The sequence below is a fragment of the Microsporum canis genome, genomic scaffold (genome assembly GCF_000151145.1).
Source record: "Microsporum canis CBS 113480 supercont1.1 genomic scaffold, whole genome shotgun sequence".
In the NCBI taxonomy this organism is placed as follows: Eukaryota; Fungi; Ascomycota; class Eurotiomycetes; order Onygenales; family Arthrodermataceae; genus Microsporum; species Microsporum canis.
The window spans coordinates 616,599-631,494 of NW_003299169.1; the positions used below are offsets into that span (position 1 = coordinate 616,599).

The window sequence follows — 14,896 nt, forward strand, 5'->3', positions numbered from 1 at the left end:
AAGCTGCCTTGAAGCAGCCAACCACGTGAGACCATGTCTTAGTTAAGGCAGTTAAAGCCAGTTAAAGCTGGTTAAAGCTTTAGTTAAAGACAGTTAAAGCGTAGTTAAACGCTCAGTTAAAGATAGTTAAGCTCTAGGTAATGGTTTAGTTAAAGGTTTAGTTAAGCCTAAGGTCTTAAGGAGAAGTGTCTTTGGGTGGTCTTTTAGGTAGCTAACTCAACCCCTTCTCTACCTTCGCTTTTCTCTAAGCCTCCCTTTATTCCCCTTCTCTACTACTTCTTCTCTACTACTTTTATCTGTCTACCAACTTCGTCTTCTCTTCTTCTACATAGAACTATACCCATCACGTGATCGAGGCTCCACAATTAAACTTTTGAAGCTTCAAACTTCGAATATTTTGAATATTTTGAATATTTTTTTTTACGGGAGAAGATTCAGAGAAAGTCGCATTTCCACTCGAGAAATGATATGTTGCAGAGGGTAGACTTGAGATACCCAGGGCCGTTTGCCTATGCACATACTATAGACGGAAATCTATGAGGAAGCGTAGCTAATATCGAGCTTGTCAAGGAAGTTTTGTGGGATAAGCACCTTCAACACAGCGCGAGGGACGAAATCAAAGAAACTGCCAATTGGCCTTGAATTCACAGTCGATATACCGAGATCGTTTATTATCCAGCCCCTGCGCACTACAGATTTCGAAATGCCCTCCCAAAACCATTTGTACGCCACTACAACGGCTCTTCCAACGTCCAACCCGGAAGCGTTTTTAAAGCCCTCGCCTCTTCTATACTCCGACTCAGTGGCTGCAGCAAAAAGTTACCTTGACTCCCTTACACGGGATTTAAGACAAGAACAGCAACGTGGGCAGAAGAGAAAGCAGCGCACCCCGGGCCCCCAGGTTCCGCAGCTCCATGTGAACGGCTTCAGCCACAGTCAGATATGGGAGCAAGCGAAGCGTATATTAGATTCAGCGTTGACTATATCCTCTAGGGACTTGAACAGATTCAATGCGCAAAGTACTGTTCCTTCTAGGTCCGTCAAACGAAAGTCCCCGGATGACAACTCAGACAGTATGAGTGATGCTATAGAGGCAGGAGAAAGTGAGGAGGAAAGTGAAGATGACGGAGGCGAAATGCTAGAACTAGATTCTGAGGAGGAGGAGGAGCAGGAGGAGGAGGAAGCTGATATTGATGAGAACGGCAACAAAGGACCACCCGATGAGGAAGACGAGGATGAGACGATGGAAGGAGACGAGTCTCCACGCCCCAGCAAAAAGAAGAAAACCGACCCCCATGGCCTAAATGATGGCTTTTTCTCATTAGAGGAATTTAACAAACAATCAGCTTTTTTTGAGAATCAGGATGCTAGACGTCCACACACCGAAGCGGCCAGTGATGAAGAGGATATTGACTGGGACGCAGACCCCCTTACACTTCAGGATATACCCGACAAGGAGTCTGCAGATCAAGAGGAAGATGATATGGATGACGATGAGGAGGATCTTGACATGGGAATGGTGGATGCCGACTCTAACGCGGAGGATGACGATATGGAGTTAAGTGGTAATGACGGCCGCCAGGCTCGATATGAGGACTTCTTCGACCCTCCGCCGAATGTTAAGAAAACAAAATCAAAACCTGCGCAGACCCAGGAGGATATAGATGCCGACATCGACCGAGCGATGGCAAATGTACGGAGAGACTTGTTTGATGACGACGACATGAGCGGAGAAGATGACGGTTCCGATGGCGAAAAGTCGAAGAACATGTCTAGCCATGAAAAGAGACGAGCACAGATTGCAGATGAGATCCGTCGGCTGGAAGCTGCCAATGTCGCAAAGAAAGACTGGACATTGATGGGAGAAGCGCAAAGCAATGCAAGACCATTCAACTCGCTCATTGAAGAAGACCTGGACTTTGAACGTGTTGGAAAACCGGTGCCCATAATCACGACGGAGGTCAGCAACGACATCGAATCACTCATCAAACGTAGAATCATCACCAAGGAATTCGACGACATCATCCGTCGTCGGCCGCTGGCTATCGGCGAAGGGGGAGCCGTTAAACGGAGGGTTGAACTAGACGAGACGAAGCCACAGCACAGTTTGGCAGAGCTGTATGAACAGGACCACCTGCGTTCGACTGACCCTGCATTCATCGATAAGGGGGCAGAGAAGCTACGAAAGGAGCACCAGGAGGTTATCCAGCTATGGGAAGAGATCAGTTCCCAGCTAGATACCCTGTCCAACTGGCACTTTAAACCCAAAAAGCCCCAGGTCGACCTTAACGTGGTGTCTAACGTGGATACTATATTCATGGAAGACGCTCAGCCAACTACTCGCGCTGACTCGGGTGCTGCATCCGGAAACATGGCTCCTCACGAGATCTATAATCCCGGAGAAACGAGAACACCTGGTGAGATCAAACTGAAGAGCGGTGCATCGCTAGCCAAAGACGAGCTGAGCAAGGAAGCCAAACTCCGGCACCGCCGACGCCGCGAGGCACTGAAGAAGAGGAAGAGAGAGTCACAAGCGGCTGCTAGCAAGCCTGACTCTGCATCTTCACAGAAGAAACAATTAGTGTCCAGCTTGAAGAAGGGAGGAGTCAAGGTCATCGGGAAGGGCGGTAACTTGACCGATGTTCAGGGGAACAAAGTCCAGGACACCGCACCCAAGGGCCGTGAGAACCTGAAACTGTGATTAACACGTTTTAAAAATGAATTTGCATGTCTCTAGAGGAGTTGGAAAGGATTTGAACTACGCCGGACAAGGGAGGGGAAATGTAGATAAATATAACTGTTTCAATGTTTTGCCATTCTCCGTCTAAGTGTGTACAAGAAGATCCGTTCCTGTTTACAGAATTCACGATCAACTCCGTCAGTCACTTCCGTGAAGTCGAACTTCTTCTTAACCTGTTTGATAAAGCGTAGGTCTGCCTTGCGGCGTTTCTTAAAGCAAAAGTAACACACTGCATCTTCTTCCTCCAGCAGCGCTTCAAGAGTTGATAGCAACAGGGGGAACGCCGGCTCGAAATAGACACAGTCCGCAGCCAGGATGACTTTCGCCTTGGGAAGCGCACGAACAGCTTCTTCGTCTCCCCAGTCGAGTAACGCTGCGTGTACCACGCCCGTCAGGCCATTCAGTTCAATATTCTGCTGCATCAGCGGGAACATCGCCATTTGATCGGTGATATAGACCGGTGAATCGGTGGCACATCCTCTTGCGACGGCGAGTCCTACGAGACCACTTCCACTACCTAGTTCGATTCTAACGACGGTATATGTGAGTTAGTGTGCCGTAGAGGAGCCTTGGGGTATTCAAATCGTCCCTCTCGAGACCATATCAATCGTTCTCGAGGGGTTCAAGTAAGTCAACGAGGGGGGGTTGGGGATTTCGCATAGGTACGCATTTAATAGTACATTGTCTTGCCCAGCAGGTCCGAGGCATGGTTCTCGATCATATATTTCGACAGGACGACTCCGGCAGGCCATATTTGGCCGCCGCAGCCTTCCTTGAGGTCTTCTCTTAGCTGTAGCGGTGGGTTGAGTATGCCGTCAAGAGAGACGGTGCTTGTGCATGCACATTGGATCTCTCTGGGTGGAACGAGAGAATCGCTGACAAGGGGCTGGTCTGGCGACTGCTCGCCGATATCACCCATGTAGCTAGAATAGCTGCTGCTTTTCAGTGAGTCTTGAGGTTGTTGATAGTGATATTCTGTGTTCTGGTGCTCTGGATGATTTTTTTATGTCGACTGTTTTATATCGAAGAAAAAAATCGCCTCTCTGTGCGGAAACTTAAAATCTCATGCCACCAACGGTTATGCCTATAGAATAGCGATGTTAGCTAGGACGATGAATATAGGGGATTTATATGTTGCCCTGGATGCGATTGATACTTGTTCTTAAGATTTGGTGGAAGTTGTTATGCAAAGGTGAGCGCTATTGGTAAGATGAAGATCACGAAGTACTTGTTTCATGGCGATATACGGGATACCAGCATAAACCGAAGAGAAGAGAAGAGCAGCATCAAGGCAGTGATATGCTATTTCCGCCAATGCCTTTAAATGAAATAGTTACAGGTAGAGAGGCTGTGAGCTGTTTCCCAACTATAACCCATGCAACGACCGGTAAAGGCGAAAAAGGGGCATTGTCGACAACATACTTGAGTACTACAAAAAAAAGATGAAAACGATGAGATGCCCATTCTATTGACCTAGCTGCAAGATTCTAGATAAAGGTGCGGCATGGGTATCTAATATAATGAGGTTAGCATGGGAATATCCAGCACAGACTCTTCAGCCGAAAAGAAAACCAAATAAATACTCACTTTGAAGGGTAAGCCTGGTCTGAAAGGAGGGTACATGTCTTTCCGGCATTCAGGTTTCCGGGCAGAGGTGGGAGACCGCTGGGCCCAAGGACGTCAGCTCCGGAGCTGGCCTTCTCCTGGAAATGCGCAGCGAGTCCACGCTCCTCTGCCGTTTGCTGTGTCTGTACCAGCTGCTGCGTGCCTGCCTCGCCGGCAAGAAGACTATCCTTTGGTTCCGCCTTACTACCGTAGGTCAAGAGGCCAACAACATCCGCCTGCTTGACCACGCTGACCTGGGGATAAGCTCTTCGTACGTCTCGCTTCCAGTATGGGTTATCTGCGATATCAGCAGCGGGAATGGTGACGGGGTCATCGTATGTCTGCGGCTCAAGGGCTCCTGGCGCTGGGTTTCGAAACTGGGCGTTCAATGGGACACCGTTAGAGCGAGTGGGATCAACGGCAAAGGCCCGTCGAATTCTCTCCCATATGCCGTAGGATTGCACGGTGTATTTCTATACCCAAGTCAGACTCGTATCGAGAAGAAACAGAGCCATTGGCGTGAATATCTATGTATGTACGGACCTGGTTGACGGGGACGACGTGCGAGGCGGCCGAGGCCGTCTGCAAGATCTTGGACGCTCTCATCTCCTGCATAGTTCAATTAGCCTTGTACCTCGCAACCAAGGACAGCAGACGACGGAATACTCACCGGCAAAAGGCGACGAGGTGAACTTGATGCTCTTCTCTGGCTGTTTTCTCCTTCGTTTGACGTTGAAAAGCCGAAAGAAACGAAGAAGAACAAAAAACGCCAAGATCGAACCAACTTTCGAACATCAAAAAACAACCGCGAAGGGAGAAAGAAAAGTCGACGGCGAGAGGAAGATAATATTGGGATATTTTACTGTATTTTATCTACACGATGGGGTGTTCGGGGCCAATCGCTGGTTAGAGGTCGACTTGACGCTTGCCACTCTGCCTGCGTTTGTATCTCGTCGCCTCAAGACGAAGAAGCGGCTGTGAGAAGTGGATGGAGAGATCAAGCGGCCAGGCGGCTTCACGTAGATAAATATTATATTAGATACAATACATAGAATACTTCCTGGAGTCGAACTCGCGCCTGGACGCGGTAGAAAGAAGAAACGAGCTAGCGACCTTGTCCTTCTAGTTCTCGCGCGCAAGATATTTTGCATCTTTCTTCTTCGCTACACATTTCTTCCCCCCAGTTTTCTAGACTCCCCCTTCCCCTTCCCCCCCTGAAAACACCTAACTGACAATGGCACCAGAGCTGAGAAAACGAAAGGCGCCTGCTCCTGCTCCGGTGGCAGAGCCAAAGGCGAAGAGAGGCACCAAGGCGGGCGCCAAAGCTGAGCCCAAGAAGGAGCCCAAGAAGGCGCCCAAGGAGGAGAAGAAAGCTGCTGAACCCGAGCCTGAAGCCAACGTCGAAGCTGAAAAGGTCGAAGAAGTCGAGGACAATAAACCTGCCAGCCTTGTCCCAGAAGAGGGCGACGTCCTCGACCTCAGCCTGTTCGAAGACGAGATCGAGCTCAACGACGGCACCAAGACCTCGTTCAAGGCTCTGCTGGAAGAGAGCAAAGATGGCGTTGCCGTGTTTACCTATCCCAAGGCATCGACTCCTGGCTGTAAGTGTGCTTTGGTGCTTCTTTCAGAACATGTCTAGCTCTCGTTTTCTGATAGTACTTGTTATAATAACGCGCTGTTTCATACAGGCACCAGACAAGCATGCGCCTTTCGAGACGACTACACCAACCTGACCTCGACTGGACTCTCGATCTTTGGCCTCTCGGGCGACTCTCCCAAGGCCAACACAACCTTTAAGACCAAGCAGAAGCTGCCGTATCCGCTGCTGTGTGATCCATCCTTCAAACTAATCGGCGCCTTTGGCCTCAAGAAGACCCCCAAGGGCACCGTCCGAGGCGTCTTTGCCGTCAACAAGGAGGGAAAGGTGCTTCTGCGCACCCCAGGAGGACCGGAGAAGACGCTGAACCTGGTCCAGGAACTGATCAAGGGGAAGTAGACGGAGAAGGAGAACTGACTGTTTTCTCATCTTTCATGTCTGGAGCGAGTCTGGCTGGTTTTGTTCGGTAAATTAGGATCTCTTTTTGCTCTGTCTTGCTACATAACCCGTACTTCTTTTCGGTTTATCTTCTTCATCATTGCTGTCTTTGTAGTTCCTCCCAGCGGATCTTATTTGATATCTGCCCATATATATAAGGGAAAGGATCCTTAGTCATCCAGCGGGGGGCGGAGCTTTCTTGTTGATAGAAGAAGAAACACGCAACTCGCTTGGTAACAAGAAAAATCCTGGTGCCTACGAAGTCGTATATCTCTGTGGCTGGAGGACAAGAGAGAAGGATACAATACATCTATTTAAACCAGGGCTCGCTCGACCCTTTTTTCTTTCCCCTGCGCAAGACTTTTCCCTCAAGGCTACTTCGTTTTTGCCCCTCCTACTCCTACTATACCAAACAAACAACAACCACTGCCATCAAAGAGAGAAGAGACAGGAGATTACGGGCCGCGATGAATGTTATAAAGCTTCAAAGGTGAGTGGTGGCCGGCTACGACTGATATACGGCATGAAATAACTGACTTGGAGTTGAATAGAAAATACCCGCAGTTCCAGCAGAACGAGATATTCACCCTCCAAGATGCCTTCCATAGGCTAGATGTAGACGACAAGGGCTACCTCGACGAAGCTGAGACTATCAAGGCGACACAGGCTTCGGAGAGGCTGCCATACGACGTTGTTCGCCAGACGCTAAAGGAGGTGGAACTCGACAGCTCTCGACGGGTCGAGTTTGAGGATTACGTTGATGTTAGTTGGCATTGGACCTTCACCCCGGTTTCATAGGGATATATATATGGATATATATACTCGAGCATGATGGGAAATGCTGACTCTATACAGCTGATAGCAAAACTGCGTAGTGGTGGCCAACCCGCCAGTGCGGCTCCCCCAATTAAACCCTCCGCGCATGCTCCTAGCGGCCATGGACACGCCTCAAAGGGAAGCATCAGCGGCAAGATTCACGTCCAGGGCTCTTCCGCGAACGTCACCCATACGATAAACGAAGATGAGAGAACCGAATTCACGAGGCACATCAATGCCGTCCTTGCCGGTGATCCGGACATCGGGCATATGCTGCCATTCCCAACGGACACTTTTGAGATGTTCGATAAATGCAAGGACGGTTTAGTGTTGGCGAAACTCATCAATGACAGTGTCCCGGACACCATCGATGAGCGAGTGTTGAACAGGCCCGGAACACGGATAAAGCAGCTGAACGCCTTCCATATGACTGAGAACAACAACATTGTTATCAACTCAGCAAAGGGTATTGGATGTTCGGTTGTCAACATTGGAAGTGGAGATATCATCGAGGTTAGAGAACACCTTATACTGGGTCTTATCTGGCAGGTCATTCGTCGTGGTTTGCTTGGGAAGATTGATATAAAGCTTCACCCCGAGCTTTACAGATTGCTCGAGGAGGATGAAACCTTGGACGAATTCCTTCGTCTCCCTCCCGAGCAGATTCTGTTGCGCTGGTTCAATTACCATCTCAAGAATGCCAAATGGCACCGAACGTAAGTCCCCTCCCACAAAAAAAAAAAAAAGCTTAACAGGGTCTAACATATAGACAGAGTTTCAAACTTTTCTACCGATGTTAAAGATGGAGAGAACTACACTGTCTTGCTTAACCAGCTCGCCCCGGATATCTGCTCGCGGAAGCCTCTCGAGACCCGTGACTTATTGCAGCGTGCCGAGCAGGTCCTTGATAATGCTGATCTTCTAGAATGCCGGAAGTTCCTGACGCCATCGTCACTCGTTGCTGGGAACCCTAAGCTTAACCTTGCTTTTGTTGCCAACCTGTTCAACACCCATCCTGGTCTGGACCCTATTACAGAGGAAGACAAATTCGAAGTGGAAGACTTTGACGCCGAGGGGGAGCGTGAAGCCCGTGTGTTTACCCTCTGGTTGAACTCCCTCGATGTCCAGCCAGCCGTGAACTCACTCTTCAATGATCTAAGGGATGGAACTATCATCCTCCAGGCATACGACAAGGTCATCCCGAACAGTGTCAACTGGCGTCATGTCAACAAGCCCCCCGCGTCCGGCGGAGAGCTCATGCGGTTTAAAGCAGTGGAGAACACTAATTACGTGATTGAGCTCGGGAAACAGAACCGCTTCTCCCTTGTAGGCATTCAGGGGGCTGACATCACAGACGGACAACGCACCCTCACCCTGGGTCTAGTCTGGCAATTGATGAGAAAGGATATCACAAACACGCTCTCCTCCCTAGCTCAGCGACTGGGTAAGCGTGAAATTACTGATAACGAAATGATTCGATGGGCAAACGACATGTCCCATAAGGGCGGAAAGAGCTCGTCCATCCGAAGTTTCAAGGACCAGTCTATCGCCACTGGTATCTTCCTGCTGGACATCCTTAACGGCATGAAGAGCAGCTATGTCGACTACGATCTCGTGACGCCCGGAAGAACAGACGAGGAGTGCTATGCAAACGCCAAATTGGCCATCAGTATTGCCCGAAAAATGGGCGCCACTATATGGTTGGTGCCAGAGGATATCTGTCAAGTTCGCTCCCGACTGGTCACGACATTCATCGGTAAGCCCATTCATCTAATCCACTTCTTCCTCCTTCCGCTGCTAACCATTCCGCTAGGATCTCTGATGGCCACCTCTGAGAAGATGTAAGGGAGCTATTGCACTATGTAATGTATAGTCAAAGGCGGTGGAGGTGGAGAGCGCTCGTTTGGATCGAATCGCATGGGGGACTTAAAACAAGGGACCGAACTGATTTGTTCTAGCCGTTGCTTGATGAAATACAAAATAACTATTTCCACCAATTATGCCTGTCTGTATCAAGTGTAATTCGGGAAACTCGCAGTAAATGTGTGTATTAAACGGCCTAGCGAGCTCCATAGCATGATCTCTCCGTGGAAGTGGTCTCCATCTGTCAACCTGTCAGCCTTGTCCGGTTGGCCGATGCAAGTATCAGAAGCCTCAGAAGCGACTTTACCGCAACGGAGCTACGCCCGGTAAGCAGGATCGGGAATATTGTCTCTAGGTGTTGGTGGCGCTTAGTGGGGGCGGCTGATCGGAGATTCACCGACGTTCCCCGGTTCTCCGGGCAGGGCGAACGTTGGCTTCACTTCTACTTTCTTCGTCCCTTATATTGTCATACATACCCCAGGCAGAGAAGCTCTTGGAAGCTATCTTACCCCTGATCGTTGACACGAACAGATAGATCAATCTTGTTCTGCTTAACTGTTGTTGTTTGTTTGGGTGCTGGACTGCAGCCATGTCCCAGGTCCAAGGAAATGGAATTCGCATCGCCATTGATGTTAGTATCGATCTTTTGCTGAAAATAATTTGTTTCCTGTATATATTGTATATTCCATGCTAATATCTGTTATAGCGCGGCGGCACGTTCACCGACTGTGTAGGCAATCCGGGGACGGGTAGGATGGAAGATGACGTTGTGATCAAGCTGCTCTCCGAAGATCCATCCAACTACAAGGATGCACCCCTCGAGGGTATCAGAAGGCTCCTATCGAGATTCTTGGGCCAAGAAATCCCTCGAGGTGTTCCCCTAGATACATCTCAGATTGAAAGTATACGAATGGGAACAACTGTTGCTACCAATGCCCTCTTAGAGCGAAAGGGTGAACGTATGGCCCTGGTCGTGACGCAAGGCTTCCGGGATTGTCTTAGAATCGGAAATCAGTCTCGTCCTAAGATCTTCGACCTTGCCATTCGTCGACCGGATGATCTGTTCGAAGAAGTCGTTGAAATTGAAGAGAGAGTTACTCTGGAAGACTATGCTGAAGATCCAACGAGACACGCGACCCCCACCGTAGCTCGTAGCGAAGAGCCAAAAGACGCAGAGATAATTCGAGGCTTGTCCTCTGAGGCCGTACGTATTCTGCAGCGTCCATCTGAAGAGAAGATCAAGCAGCAATTGCAAACTTTGTATGATAAGGGCTTCAGAAGTATCGCTGTATGCTTAATGCATGGATATACATTCCCAGATCATGAAGCTCTTGTTGGAAAAATCGCCAGTGACATCGGCTTCACCCACGTTAGCTTAAGTCACCAGCTTATGCCCATGATCAAACTTGTCCCGAGAGCCACCTCAGCATGTGCTGATGCTTACCTTACTCCCACCATCAAACGATATATTTCCGGATTTCAGTCTGGATTTAAGGGCGTGCTTGGTGCAGAGGGCGTGAAGGATCCTTCACAGCCAAAGGGTGCCCGGTGCGAATTTATGCAGTCAGACGGTGGTCTTGTCGATGTCAATAGCTTTACCGGCCTTCGAGCTATTCTGTCAGGCCCAGCTGGTGGTGTTGTCGGATATGCGTTGACCAGTTATGACCCAAAAACCAAAATACCTGTCATTGGTTTTGACATGGGAGGAACAAGTACGGATGTCAGTCGATATGGCGGCCGATATGAGCACGTCTTCGAAACGACAACTGCTGGCGTTACCATCCAGTCACCACAGCTTGACATCAACACTGTTGCTGCTGGAGGTGGTTCTCGCCTGTTCTACCGCAACGGCCTCTTCGTTGTTGGCCCAGAATCAGCCGGCGCTCATCCAGGACCCGCCTGTTACAGAAAGGGAGGACCCTTGACTGTTACTGATGCCAATCTCTTCTTAGGCAGACTGCTGCCAGAATTCTTCCCTAAGATCTTCGGAAAGAATGAAGATGAAGGGCTTGATGAGAAGGCCAGTGCTGCCCTTTTCGAAGAGCTGGCGGCAAAGGTCAACGCAGAAATGGCGGAGAGTGGAAAGAAGGGCAATATGACAGCAGATGAGGTCGCGTATGGGTTCATCAAGGTTGCTAACGAGGCCATGACCCGACCAATTCGCTCTCTCACCGAAGCCAAGGGCCACGATACTTCAAAACATCGTCTGGCTACCTTCGGTGGTGCTGGTGGACAGCACGCTGTAGCAATTGCGGAAAATTTGGGCATTAAACAGATTCTGGTCCACCGCTATTCTTCCGTTTTGTCTGCTTATGGAATGGCACTCGCTGATGTGGTTGATGAGAGCCAGGTTCCAGAGTCAATGGCTTGGTCCGAGAGCTCGGATGTGAAGACCAATGTTGAAAGGCGAATGCAGGAACTGAGAAAAGGAGCGGTTTCACGACTTCAAGTCCAAGGCTTCAAGGAGGATTCCATTGTTTTCGAAGAATATCTGAACATGAGATACCGTGGAACTGAGTCTGCTCTCATGATCATCAAGCCGCAAGACGGTTCAACATTCGGAAATTCCTTCATCCAGCAGCACGAGAAAGAGTTCGGTTTCACACTCCCTGACCGTGACATCATCATCGATGATATCCGACTCAGAGCTATCGGCAAGAGCTATGATAACTTCCCCAAGACCGTTGACGAGCAATTGCGTGACGCGAAGCCAGTTCCTGTTTCCAAGAGCAAGGCCCACGGTACCCAGCAGGTATACTTTGAAGGTGGTCGTGTTGAAACCCCCATCTACAAAATTGGATCTCTGGAACCAAACGATCGTATTGATGGTCCAGCAATTCTTGGAGATGGAACTCAGACTATCTTGGTCACCCCGACCTCTTCTGCTCTTATCATTGATACCCATGTGGTTATTGATGTTGATGTTAATAAGAAGGGGAGCACAAATGTATCAGCTGCAGAAGTTGATCCAATTCTGTTGAGTATCTTTGGCCATCGGTTCATGGCAATTGCTGAGCAGATGGGACGAGCCCTGCAGAAGACTAGTGTCAGTACCAATGTCAAAGAGAGACTGGATTACTCCTGTGCTCTATTCGATAGCGACGGTGGCCTTGTTGCAAATGCTCCCCATCTGCCTGTCCACCTGGGCAGTATGTCCACTTGCGTTCGCACTCAAGCTGGACTCTGGAAGGGAAAACTGAAGCAAGGAGATGTCATTGTTACTAATCACCCTGAATTTGGAGGTACCCATCTCCCAGACATCACTGTGATTACCCCTGCCTTCAACGGTGATGAGATTATGTTTTACGTTGCCTCAAGAGCCCATCATGGTACGTATAACTTCCGTATAATAAAAACCGTCTTTCCGGAGGTACTAACATGCCATTTTAGCGGATATCGGAGGAATCTTGCCCGGATCCATGCCTCCACACTCAAGAGAACTTTACCAAGAGGGAGCTGCTATTAAATCAGAGAAACTTGTCTCTGAAGGAAAATTCAACGAAGAGCGCCTTGTAGAACTGCTCTATCATGAGCCTGCTAAATACCCTGGCTGTAGTGGGACTAGATGTCTTGCAGACAATCTCAACGATCTGAAGGCACAGATAGCCGCAAACCAGAAGGGTATCAGCCTTATCTCTACCCTCATTGATGAATATGGCAGCGAAACTGTCCAGCTATACATGAGAAGTATCCAGAAGAACGCAGAGCTTAGTGTGCGCAACTTGTTGAAGCAAGTAAGCGAGAGATTCAAGGGTGCAGACTTGACTGCAGTTGAACATATGGATGATGGCAGCCCTATTCATCTCAAAATATCCATTGATGCTGAGAAGGGAGAGGCGGTCTTTGATTTCGAAGGCACCGGCCCAGAGGTCTATGGTAAGCTTTTTTTAGGAAATCATTGTGTATACTGAGTATACAGTTGCATTGCTAACCATCACACAGCCAACACCAATGCTCCTGAGGCCGTCACATACTCGGCTATTATTTACTGCCTGAGATGTCTCATTTCTGAGGAGATCCCACTCAACCAAGGTTGTCTGAAACCCATTGACGTGCGAATCCCTAAGGGATCATTCCTTTCACCTTCCAGCAAGGCCGCAGTTGTTGGTGGAAACGTCATGACGGTAAGTCTTTTTCTTTTTCGCCATCTATTATATTGCTCTACAGTCGATGAATCATGTTTAACAAATGAATAGAGTCAACGTGTCACCGACGTTATCCTGAAGTGTTTCCAGGCATGTGCTGCCTCCCAGGGCGATACGAATAACTTGACATTCGGCTTTGGTGGCAATCTATCCGGTGAAGAGGAAACCAAGGGCTTCGGATACTATGAGACCATCGCTGGTGGTAGCGGAGCTGGCCCCGACTGGGAGGGAACCTCTGGAGTCCACACCCATATGACGAACACCCGCATTACAGACGCAGAGGTGTTCGAGAGAAGATACCCTGTCCTCCTCCGAGAATTCAGCCTGCGCGCTGGATCCGGAGGAGCGGGCCAGAACCGCGGAGGCGATGGTGTGATTAGAGATATCGAGTTCCGCATTCCGGTACAGGTATCTATCCTTTCGGAGCGTAGGGTTTACCATCCTTATGGCATGAATGGAGGAGAGGACGCCGCCTGCGGACAGAACATCTGGGTACGAAAACTGCCCCAGGCCGAAGGATCCAAGGAGCCCTGTATCGTCAAATATGTAAATCTCGGGGGTAAAAACACCGCAAATATGGAGCCAGGTGATCGTATCATCATCAGGACTCCTGGAGGAGGTGGATATGGGAAGCCCGGAAGCCAGAGCGTCGTTCGAAAGGAAGCTGATCCTCAACTTGCTTGGAAAGGAGGCTCTTTGGCATCGCGAATCGGAACTCAAGAAACCAGCATGTGAGCCAAATATAGGTAGGTAGATAGCTAGGTGGGTAGCTATACCGAAGCCGGTTCACTGAGCCACACATCATTGATTATATCGCTATCCGATTAATCCACATTAGATCATAGACACCAAAACCCCCTAAAAGCGCGCAATAGAAGACCATTTCAAAAAAAAAGTAGATACCTCCATGAACCTTCCAATTGTAGGCGCCGGCCGAATTTGTAAAACACATTGAACCATATACATCGCAGTTGGGTAAAGTACCGCCAATTCCAACCCAGATTAAGGAACATTAATTTCAAGGCTGGAAAGCATTTATTCGCCATCATCCTCGTCGCTTGTAGCTTCGAAGTTCTTGGTAGGGGAAGGTTTGGAATCTGCTTTGGGCTTTTGTTCCGCGTCAGACATAGTCTCATCCTCTTCAGCGGTGATGGCAGCCTCCGAAAAGTCCGGTCGAGTAACCTTGCCACCTTTTTGTTCGACAACAGTTGCGATTTCAGGTAACAATGCAATGAGGTTGTTGAATTGCTCCAAAGTCATAGATATGCCCTAAAAAATGACTTAGCAGATCTTCTCACATATCAGTAACTGAGCCGTTCTTACCTTCTTGCCAGGCAGGTCTTGTCCGTCTTTCTCGTAGTATTCGCGTACATTCACTAGGACGCGTCCTTTGAATGTTGAGATAGTGACACGCCTTTGACGCGAGACCTCCCAGTATGGATCACCATTGGAATCAGTCTTGGGCGCTTTGTCTAACTTCGAAGATACCTGGGCGTTTGCATCAGCTTTCCCTAAGTCTCCAGCAGATTTGGCGGTTTTGGCCCTTTTGGAACGGTCTTCAGAGATTTTAGGCTCGACGTCTTCAGGCGATGAAGCTCGCTTTCCACGCTTGAAAGCCATGGTTAAAAACGCGATTTGATGATATTATATAGATAAGAAGCAAGGAACACGCGACGATATGAATCCTGACGT

General features: G+C 49.0%; 7 protein-coding genes across 7 annotated transcripts; 4 read left to right on the forward strand and 3 right to left on the reverse strand.

Moving 5' to 3' along the window:
* Positions 1 to 703: 703 nt before the first annotated feature.
* MCYG_00243 (U3 small nucleolar RNA-associated protein MPP10) lies at positions 704 to 2,701 on the forward strand (the record flags this gene model as incomplete). Its single annotated transcript, XM_002850093.1, has 1 exon — positions 704 to 2,701. One exon carries the CDS (start codon positions 704 to 706, stop codon positions 2,699 to 2,701), a length of 1,998 nt encoding a protein of 665 aa, XP_002850139.1.
* A 101-nt stretch (positions 2,702 to 2,802) lies between these two features.
* Positions 2,803 to 3,659, reverse strand: MCYG_00244 (conserved hypothetical protein; the record flags this gene model as incomplete). The annotated part of the gene is made up of 2 exons (XM_002850094.1): positions 2,803 to 3,268; positions 3,421 to 3,659. 2 exons carry the CDS (start codon positions 3,657 to 3,659, stop codon positions 2,803 to 2,805), a joined length of 705 nt encoding a protein of 234 aa, XP_002850140.1.
* Positions 3,660 to 3,902: 243 nt separating this feature from the next.
* Positions 3,903 to 4,951, reverse strand: MCYG_00245 (NADH-ubiquinone oxidoreductase kDa subunit; the record flags this gene model as incomplete). Its single annotated transcript, XM_002850095.1, has 4 exons — positions 3,903 to 4,058; positions 4,163 to 4,169; positions 4,412 to 4,818; positions 4,889 to 4,951. 4 exons carry the CDS (start codon positions 4,949 to 4,951, stop codon positions 3,903 to 3,905), a joined length of 633 nt encoding a protein of 210 aa, XP_002850141.1.
* Positions 4,952 to 5,579: 628 nt separating this feature from the next.
* On the forward strand, positions 5,580 to 6,341 carry MCYG_00246 (peroxiredoxin DOT5; the record flags this gene model as incomplete). Its single annotated transcript, XM_002850096.1, has 2 exons — positions 5,580 to 5,946; positions 6,034 to 6,341. The coding sequence occupies 2 exons, from the start codon at positions 5,580 to 5,582 to the stop codon at positions 6,339 to 6,341; spliced, it is 675 nt and encodes a 224-aa protein (XP_002850142.1).
* Positions 6,342 to 6,847: 506 nt separating this feature from the next.
* Positions 6,848 to 9,041, forward strand: MCYG_00247 (fimbrin; the record flags this gene model as incomplete). The annotated part of the gene is made up of 5 exons (XM_002850097.1): positions 6,848 to 6,870; positions 6,932 to 7,142; positions 7,179 to 7,912; positions 7,970 to 8,952; positions 9,010 to 9,041. The coding sequence occupies 5 exons, from the start codon at positions 6,848 to 6,850 to the stop codon at positions 9,039 to 9,041; spliced, it is 1,983 nt and encodes a 660-aa protein (XP_002850143.1).
* Positions 9,042 to 9,648: 607 nt separating this feature from the next.
* On the forward strand, positions 9,649 to 13,939 carry MCYG_00248 (5-oxoprolinase; the record flags this gene model as incomplete). Its single annotated transcript, XM_002850098.1, has 5 exons — positions 9,649 to 9,690; positions 9,766 to 12,388; positions 12,450 to 12,935; positions 13,002 to 13,183; positions 13,256 to 13,939. The coding sequence occupies 5 exons, from the start codon at positions 9,649 to 9,651 to the stop codon at positions 13,937 to 13,939; spliced, it is 4,017 nt and encodes a 1,338-aa protein (XP_002850144.1).
* Positions 13,940 to 14,239: 300 nt separating this feature from the next.
* Positions 14,240 to 14,824, reverse strand: MCYG_00249 (conserved hypothetical protein; the record flags this gene model as incomplete). Its single annotated transcript, XM_002850099.1, has 2 exons — positions 14,240 to 14,473; positions 14,528 to 14,824. 2 exons carry the CDS (start codon positions 14,822 to 14,824, stop codon positions 14,240 to 14,242), a joined length of 531 nt encoding a protein of 176 aa, XP_002850145.1.
* Positions 14,825 to 14,896: the final 72 nt, after the last annotated feature.